Source organism: Epinephelus lanceolatus, chromosome 24 (assembly GCF_041903045.1).
Source record: "Epinephelus lanceolatus isolate andai-2023 chromosome 24, ASM4190304v1, whole genome shotgun sequence".
Classification (NCBI taxonomy): Eukaryota; Metazoa; Chordata; class Actinopteri; order Perciformes; family Serranidae; genus Epinephelus; species Epinephelus lanceolatus.
In genome coordinates this window covers 1511298-1532815 of record NC_135757.1, presented here as the reverse complement: position 1 = coordinate 1532815, position 21518 = coordinate 1511298, and the positions used below count along the sequence as shown (strand labels likewise).

Here is a 21518-nt window from a genome sequence, read left to right as displayed (position 1 = left end):
TTTAAAGGAACTGCATATCACAACTTCCTGTCAGTTAAAAAAGTACAAAGATGTGCAGGTATTGGAATGATTCTTGTTTGTGTCGTTAAAAACAATCACTGCTTCATCTTCGGTATCATTTAGGTTTACAACGAGAGACTTGTGTCTTCTTTTGTAATTATTGTATCGTCACAGTTCGTCTGTCTGTCCCTCCTCTCCAGCCATATTTCTAATTCCCCAAACCAAACCTCTGCCATTCTCCTTCCATCCACCAGATGCCCACAGAGTTTCCCTCCTGTCCCCATCACCAGACTGCCCAACCATCTACTCACCTGTCCCCACTTTCCTCATCAGTCCTCCAGACAGGACCATGCACAGGCGTTTTGGAGGGTAGCTGCTGAAGCAAAATAAGAGCATCCCTGTTGGATTCATTTGTAAAAGGTAAAGTTACAAACGGTTGTGCAACTTTTTCTAACTTACATATTTATATTTGTTTGACACCCCTTCACCCAGTGGTTTAATTCCACAGCGGTGATAAACAATGCCAAGGCTCAGGGCAAACACAATACCTGGCTGGCTGTCACCAATGAAGGGAGGTCAGGGAGATGTGGATGCTGCTGCGTGAGCTCATGCAGTCTCTCAGTATTAGACCGCAAACACAGTTTTAATTGAGAATTGATGCCATGGGCCAAATTTGAAACAAATCAAAAATGGAAAATTGAAAGAAAAATTTACAAAAAAAATGCATAAAGGACGTGTATCTGTTTGTACATGTGCCTGCCTCCAGGTATTAGACCAGCCCATTTTGGTTCACTCATTCTCATTTCTTGCTCAGAATTTGCCACGAATAAAATAAGTTGTCAGTGGCATTTGTAATTTACCCTTCTCTCTAATCCTGTGTGGCAGAAACCGTTGAATCAGTAGTTAATAAATAGTCACAAACCAAAGCATGTTGTACATACGGCTGTCTGTTTTGCATATAAGGATGGCATCATTGTTACGACAGTTGAACAGCATGTCTAAGTACACCTTAAGATACTCAACCCCAAACTGCTTCCAATGGCTGTTCCCTCTGTGTTTGAGTGCCTGTGAATGGGTACAGGTGTGGGTAATACTCCTCTGATGCTCGGCACGCATTCGCCCATTGAGATTTGCATGAAAGTAGCCGGCCAATTAGGACATGCCTGCCCAAACATGTGCCGACCATCCCTCATCCTCTACAGCGTGTGGCGAGGGAGCGACAGGGCCTCCGGGACGAGGGCCTGGCCTGTGCTAATAGAACTAGTGTTACACTATCATAACCTTCAGTCCATCTCACACAGGCCACACCCTCTACTGGACACTGTGGGTACAGTGGGTGGAGCCCATTGAATGAACGCCTGGTCACAACATAACATCACCCCAGACACACTCATATTGAGCTAAAGGTTAGAGGCCATAGCCCACCTGTTGCTTTATAACCTAGGCTGCCACAGCGGAGGAGTTGGGGGCCCCAGGAAATCCAAATGATAAGCAGGTTTCCCAGGTCATCAAGGAGCACAGAGACATGTTGGTGCACTTCACACAGAGTTGTATCAGGTGCAATACAGCTGACATACACCCAACCCCTTTTCACCAGTCTTGTGCCACTCCATTGGGCACAGACCCGGAAAAGGAGCCCGACATGTTCAAGAGATAAGAACAGGCAGGGCGTAGACCATGGCGCTTCAACACTGGGACACTATAGTGTTTTCCAGCACTGAAATTCTGGTATGGTGCACAGAATTTGATTGGTTTACTGTTTATCAGCCAGCAAATAAGAGAAGAATTAACTAGCCAGTACAGCCTGCTGACTCTTTGCCTCACTCCCTGCCAGTAGGACACAATGTACTTGGGAGGAGAGCGACGGCAGCTTGGATCTTTGCTGCTGTAACACCTCCAATTCAGCCAGTGCGAACCCCAGCTCCAGGGTTCACAGCCGGGTCTAATCGGTGTATCTGCAGCAACAGAGGTTTGCTGATCCGGCGCTCAGGGATCAGATCGGATTTCATAGTATCACCTCCTTTGGATTTTAAAGGAAAATCAAGCCTGAGCCCTGTACATAGCAGTCACTCCACATGCTTTAGTTGCTGAGATTACAACCTCTTCACCCACTGGCAATAAAATAGGATCAGTGCATGCATACAGGTGCATGCAGTAACATTAAAGGAACCAGACGCTAGTAAAAACTTTCTGCAAAGCGTACAGTGATACCTCTTTGATTGATGAGGGAGCTCAGATGTGTAGGTAGGTATGAGTAGGAGTCATTCTTGTTCCTGTCTGTCATGTAATTATTGAGAGTACAGTACGCACATTCTGTACATCTCTGTGCATCGTGTGAGCTTTGTATGTATGGAATTCATCTCTGCCACGACAATAGCACTAATAATTGCAGCATTAGAAAATGTTGCCTTTGAGGATCACTAAGATGAGTGATTGACATGGGAATGTTTGTGGGACGACACAACCTGCTCATCTTATAAGACATGTGGTGCATTTCTATGAACTCGTCCAGTAACATGTGATAAGTCAAGTACTCAACACAACTAGTATGTACTTTTGTTGTACACTTTGCATCAAAGGGAGCCATTTTTAGTACAACAATTGCACAGATTATTTTGCTCACTATGACAGAGTGACGTGTTTGGGAATTTTTAATTAAAATCTGTGGCAAACGTGAAGGCGGAGGAAACGTCACATCTAAGTGCACGTCATCAGAGACAGGACGGGATGTTTAATTTTATGGGTGATTTACAGAGACTAGATAAACACCTTTCTGTGTTTGTGTCGAGCTAAGAACATCAATGCTTGTTGTTTTCTCTACACCCATGATGCACCACACATGCTCACACCTCTATCTAACAATCCATACATTAAACAATCCATCAGCGCTCACAGGGGCGGGGACTGAATATAGCAAAGCCAGACTGGGGTTTGTATATAATAATATATAGTAATAAATAAAGACACTTTGTACCCATAATATTTGCTGAATTCAGCATATTTGACAGAGAATATTTGTTTTATAGGGTTTTTTTTGTTTGTTTTTTTGTTGTTGTTTTCTCAGTGAATTGGACCGGAACATTCACCATACAACAAAAACATCAAAAGCCTTTAGAGATTTGGTAGAACAATGTTTACTTTTGTCATATGAAGCAGGTCACACAGGAGAATATCTTATCATGGGCTTCTCAAAAATAGTAAAAAGCAGTCGCTCTTACTGTCACTGCTAAAGGTCGCACAAAGCCAGTTTGGTGAGTTGAAGCTTTCCGGAAGTCGCTTTCGGGGGCGTGACTGATTTTAAAAAACTGCATAAAAAGAGGCAGAGACAGACACAGCAGGCACATCTGCCCCAGAGCTGAAACCTCCCAGAGCGGTTCAACACCCACCTCCACCTGCAGAGCTTCACCCACCTGCTGCTCCCCCCAACCTCCACAGGGTAAGATAAGATGCACTCTTTTCCCGTCTCTGCCTGGCTTCATGTAGAAGATGCTTCTGCACTTACAGAATCATTTTGGTTGTAATTTATTGAAGGGATTAAATAACGTGTTTTCCCACCTACTATGTGAACTGTATCTCCCAGGCTCCATCATGGTGAAGCCAGGTGCACTGCTCCTCCTGCTGGCAGGTAAGCAGCCACTGAAAAGTTTTCAGTGCTTTGGAATATAGCCTCTATTTTAAAGACATTTAATGACGACCTTAATTTCCTGCGAAATTAATTTAAAGGTAAAATCCTTTTTGCATCCATCACAGTGACACTGCAAAGGTTCAAAGCTGAGATAGTCACACAGCAGCTTTTTCACTTCTGCCTTTAAACCAAATGTGTCAATATGAATGAATCAAGGGTGCATAATTAACATGAGTCAAGTTGGGCAATTTTATTTCATTGATCAAGTTTATTAACTTTTAGTTCTTACATTGATGAATGAAATACTGCTGTTAGAATGAAGCCACCTCCTGTTGTAATTCACACTGAAGGAAAATATTTGGTTCAGTGTTTTACACCCAGAATTCACTGTGCGGATGAATGTCTGAAGCTTGAATTATAAAGTTGGTCTTGATGCAGAATGTTTCTTTTTCCTTTATATTCATGCTGTAGTTGCTGCAAGCTTTCATCCGTCTCAGGCTGAAGAGTTTGATATCAGCAGTTGTTCCATCAACTATTATGGAATACTATACTCCAAGATAAATGTGAGTGATATTAAAACATTTCTGAGAAAGTCATCTTTTCCTCTACTGTTGTTATCTAACAAACAGACTGGTTGACTGCTGATGACTGTCTGTTAGCTAACATGTCTATCACAGATTTTATTTGTTTTTTGTTTGTTTTTGCTGAGAGTTCAAAGAGAAGTTTGAGTCTGTCATGTTTGTAGAGTAAATATGAAGCTACAACCAGCAGCCAGCAGTGGGGCACGTTTTTAGATGTCTTACTTTAGTAGAAGTAGTAATACCACAGTGTAGAAATACTTTGTTACAAGTACAAAACCTGCATTTAAAATTTTACTGAAGTTAAAGTGCTCATCATACAGAGCAGGCCATTTCAGAATAATATAATTAATGCACGGTGGTGCAGTGGTTAGCACTGTCGCCTCACAGCAAGAGGGTAAAAGTGGGGCCAATTTTATGACTTTAAATACTAAAGGGTAGCCTGTAAAGTCTTCATATAACCTGTTATATGACATCGTAAATTGACACAATTAACATTTATTTAAACGTCAGGGCCTTGATGCGTTAAGACAGTGACTCTTGACAGAGTGGCTTGTGTCTCTTAAAGCAGAGTAATACTGTGACCTGTTATCTTAAGCTTAATAATTAAAATATAGTATCAACAGAGTGAATTTTCCTGTCTCATTGTTACATTCAAAAGACATCTAAGTGGTAAATTCCTCATAACTTTCCCATATTTTCCTCATTGAAGAACCACGTTACGAGGCACTTTCAGTTAAAGAGTTCAGTAGGTACATTTACAATTGATAGCTCACAATTAATTGCTAAGCGAGTGTAACCAGAAGTCTTTGGTCTGTGTGTAGCAGGTCAGCTGAATTACAAAAATGTGCAACTTGTCAACAGACAAGTGTTTAATTCAACATGCTGTTGTATAAAAAAATAAAGAATAACAGATGAAAGATATGAAATGAAAGAATAAAGACTCGTTACTTGGGTTTAAATGGAGCAGTTCCTCCAGAAATCTGTTATTAAACTCAACGTAAGAGCTGAGTGAAACAACATTTTCAGAATATTGTGTTTTCCCTCTCCAGGAAACCCTCAAGAGCTTCAAAAAGAGCCATAAAACAGAACTTTGTCTAACTCTTATTAGCCACAACGAGTAAAACTATCCAGTGTTAGAAATGGCAGTAATTATAGAAAATAAAAACTGTAATTACATAGATTAAAAAACATAACATTGTATCACAGAGCACATTTTTGAATGAATCCTTTACTGACATATTTGATGAGATGAAAAGATGCTGTTTTTAACTCAAATGCTGTCTTGAAAACCCTTAATATTGTTGTTACTTCATATATGGCGTCTCTCTGTTTTCACAGGTGGCTGTAAACTCAGAAGATAAAACAGCTTTGGCTTGTTTTGTAGATGACCAATCATCTGAAATTACAGAGGACTGCATTTTTATGGGATTTGTGTTAACCTCCACCATCGAGAAGATAGGCTATCCCGAGTCTATGTCACTGCCACAGTTTTTTTCAACTATCACAGAAGACGCAAACTGCCATGTTGTGCTGAAATTCAAATCACCCACCCAAGACGTGAGTCATCATTCATTTTAAGATTTTAGATTAATTGACTATTGAACATTTTGTAGAAAATAAAATGATGGTCATTTCCTGATATTTCCTGTTTCTTGTCTGTTGATGCTTTCAGGTGCAACTCACACTCTACCAAGCTGGCTCACAAGCAGCTCTAAAATTTCAAGCAGTGGATATGATTGCAGATGTCCCTTCTTCGGTAAGTATATGTAAGACATAACTTTGGTCTCAGAGATAACTTTTGTCTTTAAACCAATCTGCTTTATGGCAACTGAACTTGATGGTGACCTCAGGCTGTGATGTCAGAGTCCAACATTCAGCGAGAGGTTAATCACTGCAGAGTTCACAGGATATTGATACAATATATGTATATGTATATATTCTTTTAATATACTAGTGGTATGCATACTGGACCGGATACTTGTGACATGTTTTGTAAGGTCATAATTTTGCTATTGCTGTCTATGAAGTCATTTACAAATATCTTTTTTTTTTAAATTTTCTAATACTTTAATTACATAGGTAATAACACATTACCATCAAACCATGTTATTTTTTGGTTGTGAGGATAAGCAATTTAGGAATTTAATTTTAAAGAGTTTCTCATTGATAATATACAACACAGTGATATAACAATAATGCAGTGACACATTCATGTAGTATTTGACTTTCAACTTTTATTTTGTAGGGTATTTACATCCATGTTAGACTTCATTTAATACACCGTCTCACAGTTTCAGGGAACCAAAATGTATTCTGAACATAAGTGTAAAAAGAGAGTGGTCACTCATTGTGTAAACGCACAGAGAGTTATCACTACAGACGACACCTGCCCAGCACCAAACATTCAGACACCAGCAGATGATCAAGTGAAACATTTAGCAGCTAACGAGGAGTTGGTAGTGACCAGAACAGAGCTAAAGGTAGACTGAATATTGGATGTACATGACCAGGTTGGCTGCGTGTTTGTTTGTGGTCTCTTTTTCCACTCAAGTGGCCAAAAAAGTTGTGTAGGAACTGAAGCGTCTGGTCATACAGCCACCACTCAAGTATGAAACTGTTCACTCAGTGTTACAGTGTTTACCTGGATGTCTACTGTTTTCTCATCTTTTTCTAGTTTGAGGTGACTGCAAGAAGTGACGGCAGTGTTGTGGCTTCTAAACTTTTTACTCCCCAAAGTCTAAGTGCTGGAGACTACATAGACATAAGTGGATGCAGATATAATGGTAGGTAAACGTGGTGTTTCCCAAAGAAGAGACTGGGACTCTTCAGGGATCCTCAAAACTAAACTGTGATCATTTAAAATTACTGTTATTTCCTTTTCTTACATTTCGATGAAGTTTTATATTAAACTAATTTCATTAACCTCCCATCACCTCCCAGGGATTGCTGTGAAACGTGACGGTATGTACGAGAGCTCTGCCTGCTCTGACGTAACCTGCGATGTTTCATCAGGAAGTGCCACGCCAATATATGCTTGTGACACTTTTGAGACTTGCGTGGCTGGCGCGTACGTATGTTTGCTTTATATCTGAAGTTTGAATAAAGGTTTGACCAACTGATTTCGATGAAGTGGACTGAAGGCGACTTGTATTCAGACAAACATCACCTGAGAATTATTATTATTATGGATCTTTTTGATTTAAAAAAATCTATCCACTTTTTTCAAGATTGTTTTTGTCTGGATATCTGTCTGGAAGGGTTAGGGTCGTAAACACTGACCTTTGTGACAACAGCTATTATTATGATATATTTCTTCAAAGTTCAGAGATACAGATAGTCCTTTTCACTCATGGTCACCATTTTAGACATACTTAAGTCATCAAAGAGGAGCTCCAGCTGTACCTAAGTATTAAAGATAAAGGAATGATTTAATCAGAGCAGCAGAATCAAGCTTAAAAAACACCTCATTTTCCATAAGGCAACCCAATAGCACCCCATGGTCCCAGCTTGGTCTAAATAAAGATATGTATTATTAAGACCTATTTATGATTTAAGAGTTATCAGAGAGAAATTATTATAGACATTATACAAGTGTTTCCACAGACTGAAATCTTTATGTGTATAATTGGTGGAGTGGCCCTTACAGTTCAAAGCACTTAACTTTATCAGCAGTGGAGAAGACCTCTTCAAACGATAAAATATCTCTCTGTCTTTGGATTTTGGTTTCAGAAATAAAAAGTCACAAAATATCTGTCTCTTTCTCTTCTCCATCAGATGTGTTACACCCAAGGCAGTGTGCACTGTGACTGGTTCTTCTATCATTGATTTCAACAATAATGAAGTCAAAGTCACAGATCGCTGCACATACATTCTGTTGAAGCCTTCATCAGGCTCCAGTTATGAGCTGGTGGCAGTTTTCAAGGAACGACGACGTAAAGATGTGGCATTTTTGGACCACTTGATATTTCAAGTGTCGGGGACAAAGATCTATGTGGAACAAGGTGGAAGAGTTGAGGTAAGCTACAACAATCCAGCTCAAAGCAAGTAACAGTGTGTTTATGGAGTTGTGTCAAAGATCCACCATAGACGCTCTCTGTTTGATCCATCACTGATGATCAGTACATGCCTGGAGTTATTCAAAGTGGAGACATGTGCGCTGGCACCTTTCCTTCTGAGACAGAGTGGTTAAGCAGCATCAAATAGAAAAACTCAAGCATTTCTATTTGATGCTACAAAGTTATCAGTGTATGATTTATTTCTATGAAACAGTAATCTAAAAGTTCCACTCTGTGGCTTTCACAGCTTTCAAATGTCAGGTATTTACTGGTCAGTATTAATTCATGTCGTTAATTAGATTTTATTTTCACACTCCTCACACCTGATGTTTAATACTGGTGAACTTTGTGATGTCTGCTGTACAGAGACGTGTTTTATTGATATACCCTTTGTACCAAATATATAACAATACATGATAAAGACTATAGAATCGTCATTTGGAAAGTTACTACCATTTTTATTACAACCCTTCCCTCGTGGATATAGATAATGTGAAATGTAAATAATGGTGCAAGAATAAATCAATAGATAAAAAATCTCAAAATCCACAATCTAAGTGGGAACATGCAAATATGGAGACACGGCAACCTGTGTGTTAATGTGTAATCTGTACATTTAAAACATCTTCCTCAAAAAACTATTTTGTGAATATGAAATAGATCTAACCAACCAACCAACCAACCAACCAAACAAACAAACAAAACACGTGTAGAATTGAGATTCAGAAATATCTGTGTGAAAGTCGTCATGTTGGGAAGATATTCTCAAATTGAGTTCATTTATGTGTCAATTAAATGTTTTCGTAGATAATTTGTTTGTGTATTTGTAGAGCTGTTTGTATTCATAGAAAACGTTTTAAAGTTACAGATTACACATTTACACACAGGTTGTCGATCAGTTCACACAAATAATATTGACACGAATGCACCTCCAAATGCTGAGCACATGCATGGATATATTTCAGACACTTGACCCAGTGTGTCCTTCACTTATCTTCTGTGATGTAGGTTGATGGTAACCCACTGACACTCACCGACCAGTTTGACACCCAGCACGGTGTGGAGATCCGCAAGGTACAGAACGAAGTTACTTTCAAGGTTCCCGGCACCTCATTGGAAGTCGTCTATGATGGCTACAGTGCACATGTGTCAGGTAAAGAAAACTATAAATTCTTATATATTTATAATAATGACAGAAGTGATTATTATGTCAAGGGTTCATTGATTTGTCTTTATGTCACTCCTCACATTGACCAGGACCAACTGACAGTAATGTCAAGGGCATGTGTGGTAACCCCTCTGATACAAACTACGCCCCCACCCTCAGTGACCTCAAGTCTTCTGAAAGTGACTCTAAGTATGACTTAGTCTTAACTTGATACACTAACTGACACCAACCTCTTTATTGATTTTGTTCAGGTGTTAAGTTCAATGTGTTGTTTGTGTCCCCCCAGATGTGGCATTGCACAAACCGACGACAGCAATGATCCAGACTGCGCGCCCATAACTACTCAGTAAGAACTGAACATATCAGAACATGTTTTTGACCACAGTAAGAATGTTTTTGAAACGCTAAACATTAACAAAAGAGGATTGAAGCCGAACATTTTGTTAGACGTAATTTTTTTGGAGAAAAAAAAAAACAACATCTATCTTTTGTTATTACATTCTGACTGTTGGACTTTACGATGCTCTGCAGTTATTGGACATGTTTGGATCACAGGACTACTGGGATCTAATTCCATGAATAGTGAAATGTGAACTGATAATATTAGCCTAAACTTTATCTGCCACTGTGCAGAAATACTGGTTTAATAAAAAGCTTTGCAGCATTAGAATGTTGAGGGTCAATTTTATGAATGAATGTTTGAACTATCAGAAAAGTGCTAATTTACTCTCATTCTTCCTCTCTGCATGGCTGGAACAGCTGTGAACTCCTGAACCAGGCTCCCTTCGATTCCTGCAGTGAGCACATTGCCACAGCGTCCTACATCAGTGCCTGCAAATCCATCTTGTGCCACTACCCAGATGGGGACGGTCACAAATGCCAGTTTTTTGAGGCTTATGCCAAGTCCTGCAAACTGTCCTACGACATCACATTGGACTGGAGCTCAGTAGAGGGCTGCTGTAAGATCATCATTCAGTTTTCTTTATTGTTTTTGATGCAATGGGATGAGACGAGATCACACTGAAATGATTTCCCCTGCTGTTCCAAGCTGAAACTATTTCTAATCATACAGACCAGAGAAAGTAGAATGAACTCGACAGAAACAGAGTGACTTGGGGTGAAACACACCGTCCACAACCTTCAATTTTAATGCTGAAGCTCATGATGTGAAGATCTGTGTACAGCATGAGTTTAAAATATTTATCCTCCTGAGACTGGAGCTGATGTTCGGGATTATTAACACGTGATAAGTGTAAAAAACTAAGCATTGTCATGTTTGGAGGAAAAAAAATGTCCCGACGCCTTGTGATTTGTTCAACTCTGTAGGAATTTTCACCACTCGTTACTCCAAGATAGGAGTGTCCCATTGTCTGTAGGAACGGTCTGTCGCACCTAATTGGCCTGTGTGAAGGGCTGCAATAATCCAATGATAGAGTCCCAATGTCCTCTAATGAGACAATAGTAAAATCTGTATGTCCTTAAACGTGTACTTTCTACTTAACAGGGTCTTAGCTTGTCATTGTTGCCACAATTGCTGGAATCTGAATTCCATATCAAACGACAGACATTATTTAGTGTAAATCATCAAGTTTCAGCCATAACATTTGATCAGGTCCACTTTTGTGTCGGATCGGCTGCAGACTGACTTGGCAGTGATGGCCACCATCTTGTTCAAACATGGATTGGTGTACTGTGCTTTTGCTACCACTAGATGGCACAAAAAAAGTGTCTACGATCAAGGACAACAGGTCTTAGTTAAGCAGAATGACATATAAGATGCAGTAAACCCAAATGCAATGTCCTCAAACGAGGACGCAGGGTCAGGACAGACGATGCATCACATTTTTTTAAGATTACATGTCACAAGTAGCTGTCAGATAAATGAAGTGGAATCAAAGTCAAAGTAAGTCGAGTATAAAGCAGCACATAAATTAAATTAAAAATGTTCCACGACCAGTTGGTTATTTTTCTTCTTCTTTTTTTTTCTTTTTAGCGTCCTGTTCATGTCATTCATCCTTCATTTGAGAGTGAAGCTCATCTGTCTGTCTGTCTGTCTGTCTGTCTGTCTGTCTGTTTGTAGCATCTGACCCTCATCCCTGTCACAGCCAGCACTGCGCTGACCACGAGTTCTGTGGTGATAAGACGGATGGAACCCGCTGCTTCTGCCGGGCCCTGTATGCCGACCAGTACCCAGATACTTTCGGTACAGTGCAACATCTGTAGCATGAAAGAACCTGGGGAACCTTGGATTATATTTTTACAGTAAATTCTGCGTAAACTGTGCAGAGTGCTCTCAGAGGAAGGCAATGACACAGAACAGAGGAGCATTTAACTCACCTGCTGATACACCCGAATTGATTTTAGTTAGGCAAACATGTGGCAGAGGCACAGCTGTTTGGATTTTGTGGTTTGTAGTTGATTAAAAATTGGGAGTATTTCTGCCTCCATAACAGCTCAGAATCAAAGACATTTTATTTTATTAATGAGACAACAGCAGCACAAACTATTACTGATTAGATGGCTCAAATAGACCCATACTGAAGATGGTGATATTTTGACGTCTTTGTCCTGTTGGGTGTTCAGGTGAACCAACTGCCTGCACGACAAAGACTGCTACTCTTACGATGGCAAACTGTTTGCTGGAGGACAGTGGCATCGACCACACCACCCTACACCTCAGGCAGACAGACTGCACTGGTACTTTTGATTCCACGACCAACATGGTGACCTTCCACTTCGATGACAGCAGCAACACCTGTGGGACGGAGGTTACGGTGGGTGCTCTCCTAGGGTTGCAGAATTCTGGAATATTCAAGGTGGAGACTTTCCATGAGAAATAATGTAAATAAAATATAAACAACAGGGATTTTGACTCAGGCTGGATTCACCATGTCATATGCAGATGAAAAAACAAACCTTTTACCATGCAGCTCAGTCGCCAGAAGAAAATGTTCTTTCATCTGAAATTATATCTGTGCTCATGTCACAATACAGAAAGAGGGCAACAACGTGAAATATGCAAACACCATCACAACTCAGGACTATTCCAATGACGTTATCGTTCGCCATGACCAAGTGACGATCGATTTCTCCTGCCTCTACACACTCCCTGAGCTCAACCAAGTGACCTTAAAGATCGTGGACAGGTGTGTGGAGGCCGACTGAGCTCCAGCTGGTCATTTCTGTGCAGCTTGTTGAAGTTTAACACGGCTGAAGTGTGCGTGTTTGTGTGTGTGCTCTGCAGCTCTGTGAAGAAGACAATTACTTCTGGAGATTTTACTTTCTCACTGACGATGAGCGCGTACACTGACAGCCAGCACCAGAACCTTATTGATGAGAACACTGACCTCCACCTGAACCAGAAGATCTATGTGACGCTGATGACGACAGGGCTGGATTCCAACAAGGTTGTCTTAGTGACCAAATCCTGCTCAGCAGAAAGCGAGGAAGCAGGAGTTGGCGATTCACCGTACAGCCTCATCACTGACAGGTGAGACTCTGTCAGAGGCTGTATGGATCAACTGTTGATGCTGCTGATGTCATCATGTGTGTTTTCCGGTTTCTGAGCAGATGTGGTGATGACTCGACGGTGGAGGTGGAGGGAAACGGGGTGCAAACGTCCAACTCCTTCTCTTTCAACCTGTTCCAGTTCACTGGGAAAAGTGGCAAGATCAACCTGAACTGTGAGGTGGAGCTGTGCCTGCCTGAGAAGGAACAATGCGATCCGGTAAGAGGGGTGGAGGAAATACTCACAAACAACATCGTAAAACTTAACAGCAACCAACCTAAAAGTACTCACTACACTGTATGGTTCCTTTCACAGTACTATTATTAAAGGATTATTAGCAGTGATGCATTAATGTGTGAGCAGCAGCATAGTTGGAGGTGGAGCTAGGTGGTGTATTAAGTGTTGATCACCCCAGTTACCAGAAGAAAATGCTGACGTTACATGTTTCTACAAAACACAAAGACGTCACATTTCATCCATTTCAGCGTTTCTAAAGTGACGTAGTATATCGAGGTGGAGGGGATGGTGGATGCTGCCTGCCAATCTGCAGACCACTGCTCACAACGGATGCTGTTCTAAACATTATTATCACTTTTGATATAATTATTAAATACATTTGACCATGCCGGTTCCATTTAAATGTGTTACAACAGTAAATTTGACCTCAACTGTGTTGGTCCCCTCCGAAAACTGCTCCTGAGAAATACTTCTGTTTATTGTCCCCCCCAACAATGAAATAGAATTTCTGCCCTTGTACAAAATAACTTTGTGCAACGTATGCGTGGTTTGCAGAAACGTACATGCCATTGATGCATTTCATCTATTTATTTATTTTGCTGACTGGGATGAGACAAATCCGTTACAAAACATTTCTGCCCTGAAAAATTTGCAGTGCCTTAAAAATATTTCAGCCAGTTTTCAATTAAGATCGTCTTGTTAAAAAGTATGATTAAGAAATAAAACATATATCCCTGTGTCTTAAAATAAAGAATAATGCAGGTTAAAGAATGTGCACTGTCAATGAGTATAGAAGTGTTGACATTGGTGAAGCCAACACACCTGACCGTCCTGTCTGTCTTACAGGCCTGTGGCAGTAAAAGGAAGCGCAGATCTTTCAGGTCTAAATATGATAGAAACTCGGCCCGCATCTCTATGTCCTGGAATAATTAAAGACAGCTTCCCTTCTGATGGATTACACGGTATGTATAAGTATATTTGCTTTTTAGGAATTAATTTGTTGTTGAAGTCAGAGCTGATTTGCTTTTCTTGGAGCTAAAGATGTAGAGTTTGTTCTGCAGGTGGCGCTAGAGGAAAGGTCCTTAATTCAAAAAGGGTTCATCCTCTCATTAGCAGAAAGTTAAACGACAAACTTAGATATTTGATCTTTCAAGTCTAAACCATGACTCATCATAGTTTTGTCTTCTCAGGTGATTCCTGATTTGAGCTTCATCCTAACAAGAAGTTATCGTTGCTGTGAAACAGCGTCGGCAGATAATCTTCGTTTCATCCACCTGAGATGGCGTTTATTATCTCTGCAGAATCCGTGGGCTGCTGATTCGACCCACTGATTCATGCATATATAATCTGTGGTGAAATAATTGAAGTATAGTCCAGTGAAGTACAAAATAATCAATGAAGGGTTTAGAGGGTTTTATTGAGTCCATGCACTACTTCCTGGTCCTGTGGGTTCTTTTGAAATATACACTGCTGTGGAAAAGTTTGGAATCAGTTGTTTTATTGATATATTTTTTTATTCCTTCAATTTTATTTTAAAAGAGATTAAAAACAGTTTAATTCAGACATTTGATGTATTTGAAATCATTTTGGCTCCAGAAGAAGAAGAATGAAATGAACTTACTTTATCATGAAACTACATCAGTGTAACTGGATTTATTTGTAAAGAGGACTTTATAAACCCTGAAAGCATCAAAGAGCATTCAAACATATGGAGTCGTCCTCTCAGACAGAAGCTTCTGTGGCAGCAGATTACAAACTTTTGCACGATTGTGTTTTTTTTAATTTCTTCTTTAATCTAATTTCACCTGCCTACTTTAAATGTACACAGCTTAAATGCTACCCAGTGAATGAAGGAACACAAATTTCTGTTTCAGTGACATGAAGTAAAAAGAAGTTTCAGCTGAAAGACAGCGAGAAAGTTTTAAGATCCAGTTGAAGGAAAATCCTGATGTGAATGTGAATGTTCAAATGGTGACTGTTGGTAGATTAATGATTGTCAGTTAAATAATACAGAGACATGCTGTTGTACCGTTACTATTTTATCATTACTGTCAGCAAAACAAAGACCAAAAAAAATCAATAAAGGGTGTGGGAAAACACAAGTCTCAGTCATTCATTTGTTCATCTTTTATTCATTCATCTTTTTTTTCTTGAACCTCAGCCTGTGTGTGTGTGAGTGTGTGTGTGTATGTGTGTGACCAGATGATGTGGTTAGTGCACACCGCAGCGATAATAATTCATTTAAACCAATGTGGCATGCGGTTTGGTTCTGCTCTAACAGGCTGTGCACAGAGAGCACTGAGCTGCAGCCGCTGCGGCATCCTTAAAGAATATTTAAAGCGTGTTTAGAAGATAATTATATGAATTATTATGTGGCGATTTAAAACAGAAAAAGGAGAGAAAAGTGAGGAGAGGAGGAGAGCAAACTGCACTTGGCCTGATTATTTTTATCTAGTCAGAGAACAGCGTTCTCAGAAAGACAGAAAATCAGTATTTCCTGAATTCCTCTTATCTGGTGTTGCTCTTAAAGTGTGTAATGAGATTAAATATCTCAGCTATTATATTGTCATTGATTTATCTGATATACATAAAGATATCTACAGACAGTGTCACAAGTTGTGTGCGCAAATTCAGCATGTGCTCGGTTAATGTGAACATAGCTCTTTTTATACTGCCCACTTGTGGCACTCCTACAGGAAGAGCAAAGACTTAACGCAGCCTATAATGATGGCATGAGACTGCTTTTTAAACCTCCATGATGGTGTAGCACCAGCCAAATGTTGGTGTGCCTACCTGCTCTGCCTTAATACCAGATCTTATATATGGATATATGTGCAGGTTATGAGGCACAAACACGTTTTGCTGGCTTTTTATTCCTTAACTTAAACACAGGTCACTGTGGCGCCATGACCAAGACCAAAACAACATTCAACAAGTTCTCCTCGCTTCCACGCCCACACCAGCAGGAATAACAACAACCCTCCCTCCTCAAGCCTCTTCCAATCACAGGTAGGTATCTCAGAAAGGTCACTGTCATAGGCGCTAGTATTGACTGACAGGTGCTGAAGTTCAACATGGCATGGTTGTTGTTGCCAGACGGGCTGCTCTGAGTATTTACTAGGATTTTCAGCACAACCATCTCTAGGGTTTACAGAGGATGGTCCCAAAAAGAGCAAATATCCAGTGAGCCAAAATGCCTTGTTGATGCCAGAGGTCAGAGGAGAATGGCCAGACTGGTTCAAGATGATAGAAAGGCAACAGGAAGTCAAATAAGCACTGGTTCCAACCAAGGTGTGCAGAAGACCATCTCTGAAGCAACAACACCTTGTCCAACCTTGAAGCAGATGGGCTACAGCAGCAGAAGACCACACCAGGTCCAAAACCATGAAAAAAAGGTCATAGTATAGCATGTTGTCCAAAACCATGAAAAAAAGTCATAGTATAGTATGTCGTCCAAAATCAAGAAAAAAAGGTCATAGTATAGCATGTCGTCCAAAACCATGAAAAAAAGTCATAGTATAGCATGTCGTCCAAAATCATGAAAAAAAAAGTCATAGTATAGTATGTTGTCCAAAATCATGAAAAAAGTCATAGTATAGCATGTCGTCCAAAACCATGAAAAAAAGTCATAGTATAGCATGTCGTCCAAAATCATGAAAAAAAGTCATAGTACAGCATGTCGTCCAAAACCATTAAAAAAGTCATAGTATAGCATAGAAAGGCAACAGAAACAGGAAGTCAAATAAGCACTGGTTCCAACCAAGGTGTGCAGAAGACCATCTCTGAAGCAACAACACCTTGTCCAACCTTGAAGCAGATGGGCTACAGCAGCAGAAGACCACACCAGGTGCCACTCCTGTCAGCTAACAACAGGAAACTGAGGCTACAATTCACACGGATTTTCTTACCAAAACTGGACAATAGAAGATTGGAAAAACGCTGCCTGGTCTGATGAGTCTGGACTTGTGTTGCCACATTCAGATGGTGGGGTCAGAAAAAAGTCATAGTATAGTATGTCGTCCAAAACCATGAAAAAAAGTCATACTATAGTATGTGGTTCAAAATCATGACAAAAAGTCATAGTATAGCATGTCGTCCAAAACCATGAAAAAAACGTCATAGTATAGCATGTTGTCCAAAACGATGAAAAAAAAAGTCATAGTGTAGTATGTCGTCCAAAATCAAGAAAAAAAGGTCATAGTATAGCATGTTGTCCAAAATCATGAAAAAAAGTCATAGTATAGCATGTCGTCCAAAACCATGAAAAAAACGTCATAGTATAGCATGTTGTCCAAAACGATGAAAAAAAAAGTCATAGTGTAGTATGTCGTCCAAAATCAAGAAAAAAAGGTCATAGCATAGCATGTCGTCCAAAATCAAGAAAAAAAGGTCATAGTATAGCATGTCGTCCAAAACCATGAAAAAAAGTCATAGTATAGTATGTCATCCAGAGCTATGAAAAAGAAGTCATAGTTTTGTATGTTGTCCAAAACTATGAAAAAGAAGTCATAGTATAGTATGTTGTCCAAAATTATGAAAAAAAGTCATAGTAGAGCATGTCGTCCAAAACCATGAAAAAAAGTCATAGTATAGTGTGTCGTCCAAAACCATGAAAAAAAGTCATAGTATAGTATGTCGTCCAAAACCATGAAAAAAAGTCATAGTATAGCATGTCATCCAAAAACATGAAAAAAAAAGTCATAGTATAGTATGTGGTCCAAAACCATGAAAAAAAAGTCATAGTATAGTTGGTTGTAAAAAACTATGAAAAAGAAGTCATAGTATAGTATGTCGTCCAAAACCATGACAAAACAGTCATAGTATAGCATGTCATCCAAAATCATGAAAAAAAAGTCATAGTATAGTATGTCGTACAAAATCATGAAAAAAGTCATAGTATAGTATGTCGTCCAAAATCATGAAAAAAAGTCATAGTATAGTATGTCGTCCAAAATCATGAAAAAAAGTCATAGTATAGTATGTTGTCCAAAACCATGAAAAAAAGTCATAGTATAGTATGTCGTCCAAAATCATGAAAAAGAAGTCATAGTATAGTATGTCGTCCAAAACCATGAAACAAAGTCATAGAATAGTATGTCGTCCAAAATGATGAAAAAAAAGTCATAGTATAGTATGTCGTCCAAAATCATGAAAAAAAGTCATAGTATAGTATGTCGTCCAAAATCATGAAAAAAAAGTCATAGTATAGTATGTCGTTCAAAACCATGAAAAAGAAGTCATAGTATAGTATGTCGTCCAAAATCATGAAAAAAAGTCATAGTATAGTATGTGGTCCAAAACCATGAAAAAACAGTCATAGTATAGTATGTTGTCCAAAACTATGAAAAAGAAGTCATAGTATAGTATGTTGTCCAAAATTATGAAAAAAAAAGTCATAGTAGAGCATGTCGTCCAAAACCATGAAAAAAAGTCATAGTATAGCATGTCATCCAAAATCATGAAAAGAAGTCATAGTATAGCATGTTGTCCAAAACTATGAAAAAAAGTCATAGTATAGTATGTTGTCCAAAACCATGAAAAAAAAGTCATAGTAGAGCATGTCGTCCAAAACCATGAAAAAAAGGTCATAGTATAGCATGTCGTCCAAAATCATGAAAAAAAAGTCATAGTATAGCATGTGGTCCAAAATCATGAAAAAAAGTCATAGTATAGTATGTCGTCCAAAATCATGAAAAAAAAGTCATAGTATAGTATGTCGTCCAAAACCATGAAAAAAAAGTCATAGTATAGCATGTCATCCAAAATCATGAAAAAAAAGTCATAGTATAGTATGTCGTCCAAAACCATGAAAAAAAGTCATAGTATAGTATGTCGTCCAAAATCATGAAAAAAAGTCATAGTATATTGTATGTCATCCAAAATCATGAAAAAAGTCATAGTATAGTATGTTGTCCAAAACTATGAAAAAGAAGTCATAGTATATTATGTTGTCCAAAATTATGAAAAAAAAAGTCATGGTAGAGCATGTCGTCTAAAACCATGAAAAAAAGTCATAGGATAGTATGTCATCCAAAACTATGAAAAAGAAGTCATAGTATAGTATGTCGTCCAAAACCATGAAAAAAAGTCATAGTATAGTATGTCATCCAAAACTATGAAAAAAAAGTCATAGTATAGTATGTCGTCCAAACCCATGAAAAAAAGTCATAGTATAGTATGTCGTCCAAAATCATGAAAAAAAAAGTCATAATATAGTATGTGGTCCAAAACCATGAAAAAATGTCATAGTATAGTATGTCGTCCAAAATCATGAAAAAAAGTCATAGTAGTATGTCGTCCAAAATAATGAAAAAAAAGTCATAGTATAGTATGTCGTTCAAAGCCATGAAAAAGAAGTCATAGTATAGTATGTCGTCCAAAATCATGAAAAAGAAGTCATAGTATAGTATGTTGTCCAAAATTATGAAAAAAAAAGTCATAGTAGAGCATGTCGTCCAAAACCATGAAAAAAGTCATAGTATAGTATGTGGTCCAAAACCATGAAAAAAAAGTCATAGTATAGTATGTTGTCCAAAACTATGAAAAAGAAGTCATAGTATAGTATGTCGTCCAAAATTATGAAAAAAGGTCATAGTAGAGCATGTCGTCCAAAACCATGAAAAAAAAGTCATAGTATAGCATAGCATGTCGTCCAAAATCATGAAAAAAAGTCATAGTATAGTATGTTGTTCAAAATTATGAAAAAAAGTCATAGTATAGTATGTTGTCCAAAATTATGAAAAAAAAGTCATAGTATAGTATGTCGTCCAAAACCATGAAAAAACAGTCATAGTATAGTATGTCGTCCAAAACCATGAAAAAAAGTCATAGTATAGTATGTCGTCCAAAACCATGAAAAAAAGTCATAGTATAGTATGTCGTCCAAAATCATGAAAAACAGTCATAGTATAGTATGTCGTCCAAAACCATGAAAAAAAGTCATAGTATAGTATGTCGTCCAAAATCATGAAAAAAAGTCATAGTATAGTATGTCGTCCAAAACCATGAAAAAAAGTCATAGTATAGTATGTGGTCCAAAACCATGAAAAAAAGTCATAGTATAGCATGTCGTCCAAAATCATGAAAAAAAAAGTCATTGTATAGTATGTGGTCCAAAACCATGAAAAAAAAGTCATAGTATAGTTGGTTGTCCAAAACTATGAAAAAGAAGTCATAGTATAGTATGTCGTCCAAAACCATGAAAAAAAGTCATAGTATAGTATGTCATCCTAAAACTATGAAAAAGAAGTCATAGTATAGTATGTAGTCCAAAATCATGAAAAAAAGTCATAGCATAGTATGTCGTCCAAAATCATGAAAAAAAAAGTCATAGTATAGTATGTCGTCCAAAACCATGAAAAAAAGTCATAGTATAGTATGTCGTCCAAAACCATGAAAAAAAAGTCATAGTATGGTATGTTGTCCAAAACTATGAAAAAAAGTCATAGTATAGTATGTCGTCCAAAACCATGAAAAAAAGTCATAGTATAGCATGTCGTCCAAAATCATGAAAAAAAAAGTCATTGTATAGTATGTCGTCCAAAACCATGAAAAAAAGTCATAGTATAGTATGTCGTCCAAAACCATGAAAAAAAGTCATAGTATAGCATGTCGTCCAAAATCATGAAAAAAAAAGTCATTGTATAGTATGTGGTCCAAAACCATGAAAAAAAAGTCATAGTATAGTTGGTTGTCCAAAACTATGAAAAAGAAGTCATAGTATAGTATGTCGTCCAAAACCATGAAAAAAAGTCATAGTATAGTATGTCATCCTAAAACTATGAAAAAGAAGTCATAGTATAGTATGTCGTCCAAAATCATGAAAAAAAGTCATAGCATAGTATGTCGTCCAAAATCATGAAAAAAAAAGTCATAGTATAGTATGTCGTCCAAAACCATGAAAAAAAGTCATAGTATAGTATGTGGTCCAAAACCATGAAAAAAAAGTCATAGTATAGTATGTTGTCCAAAACTATGAAAAAGAAGTCATAGTATAGTATGTCGTCCAAAATTATGAAAAAAGGTCATAGTATAGCATGTCGTCCAAAATCATGAAAAAAAAGTCATAGTATAGTATGTCGTCCAAAACCATGAAAAAAAGTCATAGTATAGTATGTCATCCAAAACCATGAAAAAGAAGTCATAGTATAGTATGTTGTCCAAAACTATGAAAAAGAAGTCATAGTATAGTATGTTGTCCAAGATCATGAAAAAAAGTCATAGTATAGTATGTCGTCCAAAATCATGAAAAAAAGTCATAGTATAGTATGTCGTCCAAAATCATGAAAAAAAAGTCATAGTATAGTATGTCGTCCAAAACCATGAAAAAAAAGTCATAGTATAG

At 38.2% G+C, this 21518-nt stretch overlaps 1 protein-coding gene across 1 annotated transcript; it reads left to right on the top strand.

Annotated features, from left to right (window-relative positions):
- Nucleotides 1-3328: 3328 nt before the first annotated feature.
- Nucleotides 3329-15276, top strand: LOC144461890 (alpha-tectorin-like). Its single transcript, XM_078165767.1, has 19 exons — nucleotides 3329-3436; nucleotides 3581-3625; nucleotides 4097-4188; nucleotides 5545-5763; nucleotides 5879-5962; nucleotides 6881-6989; nucleotides 7147-7273; nucleotides 7981-8221; nucleotides 9270-9414; nucleotides 9519-9618; nucleotides 9716-9775; nucleotides 10189-10388; nucleotides 11510-11632; nucleotides 12013-12203; nucleotides 12424-12575; nucleotides 12674-12919; nucleotides 13000-13156; nucleotides 14021-14136; nucleotides 14365-15276. The coding sequence occupies exons 2-18, from the start codon at nucleotides 3589-3591 to the stop codon at nucleotides 14105-14107; spliced, it is 2370 nt and encodes a 789-aa protein (XP_078021893.1). The 5' UTR covers nucleotides 3329-3436; nucleotides 3581-3588; the 3' UTR covers nucleotides 14108-14136; nucleotides 14365-15276.
- Nucleotides 15277-21518: the final 6242 nt, after the last annotated feature.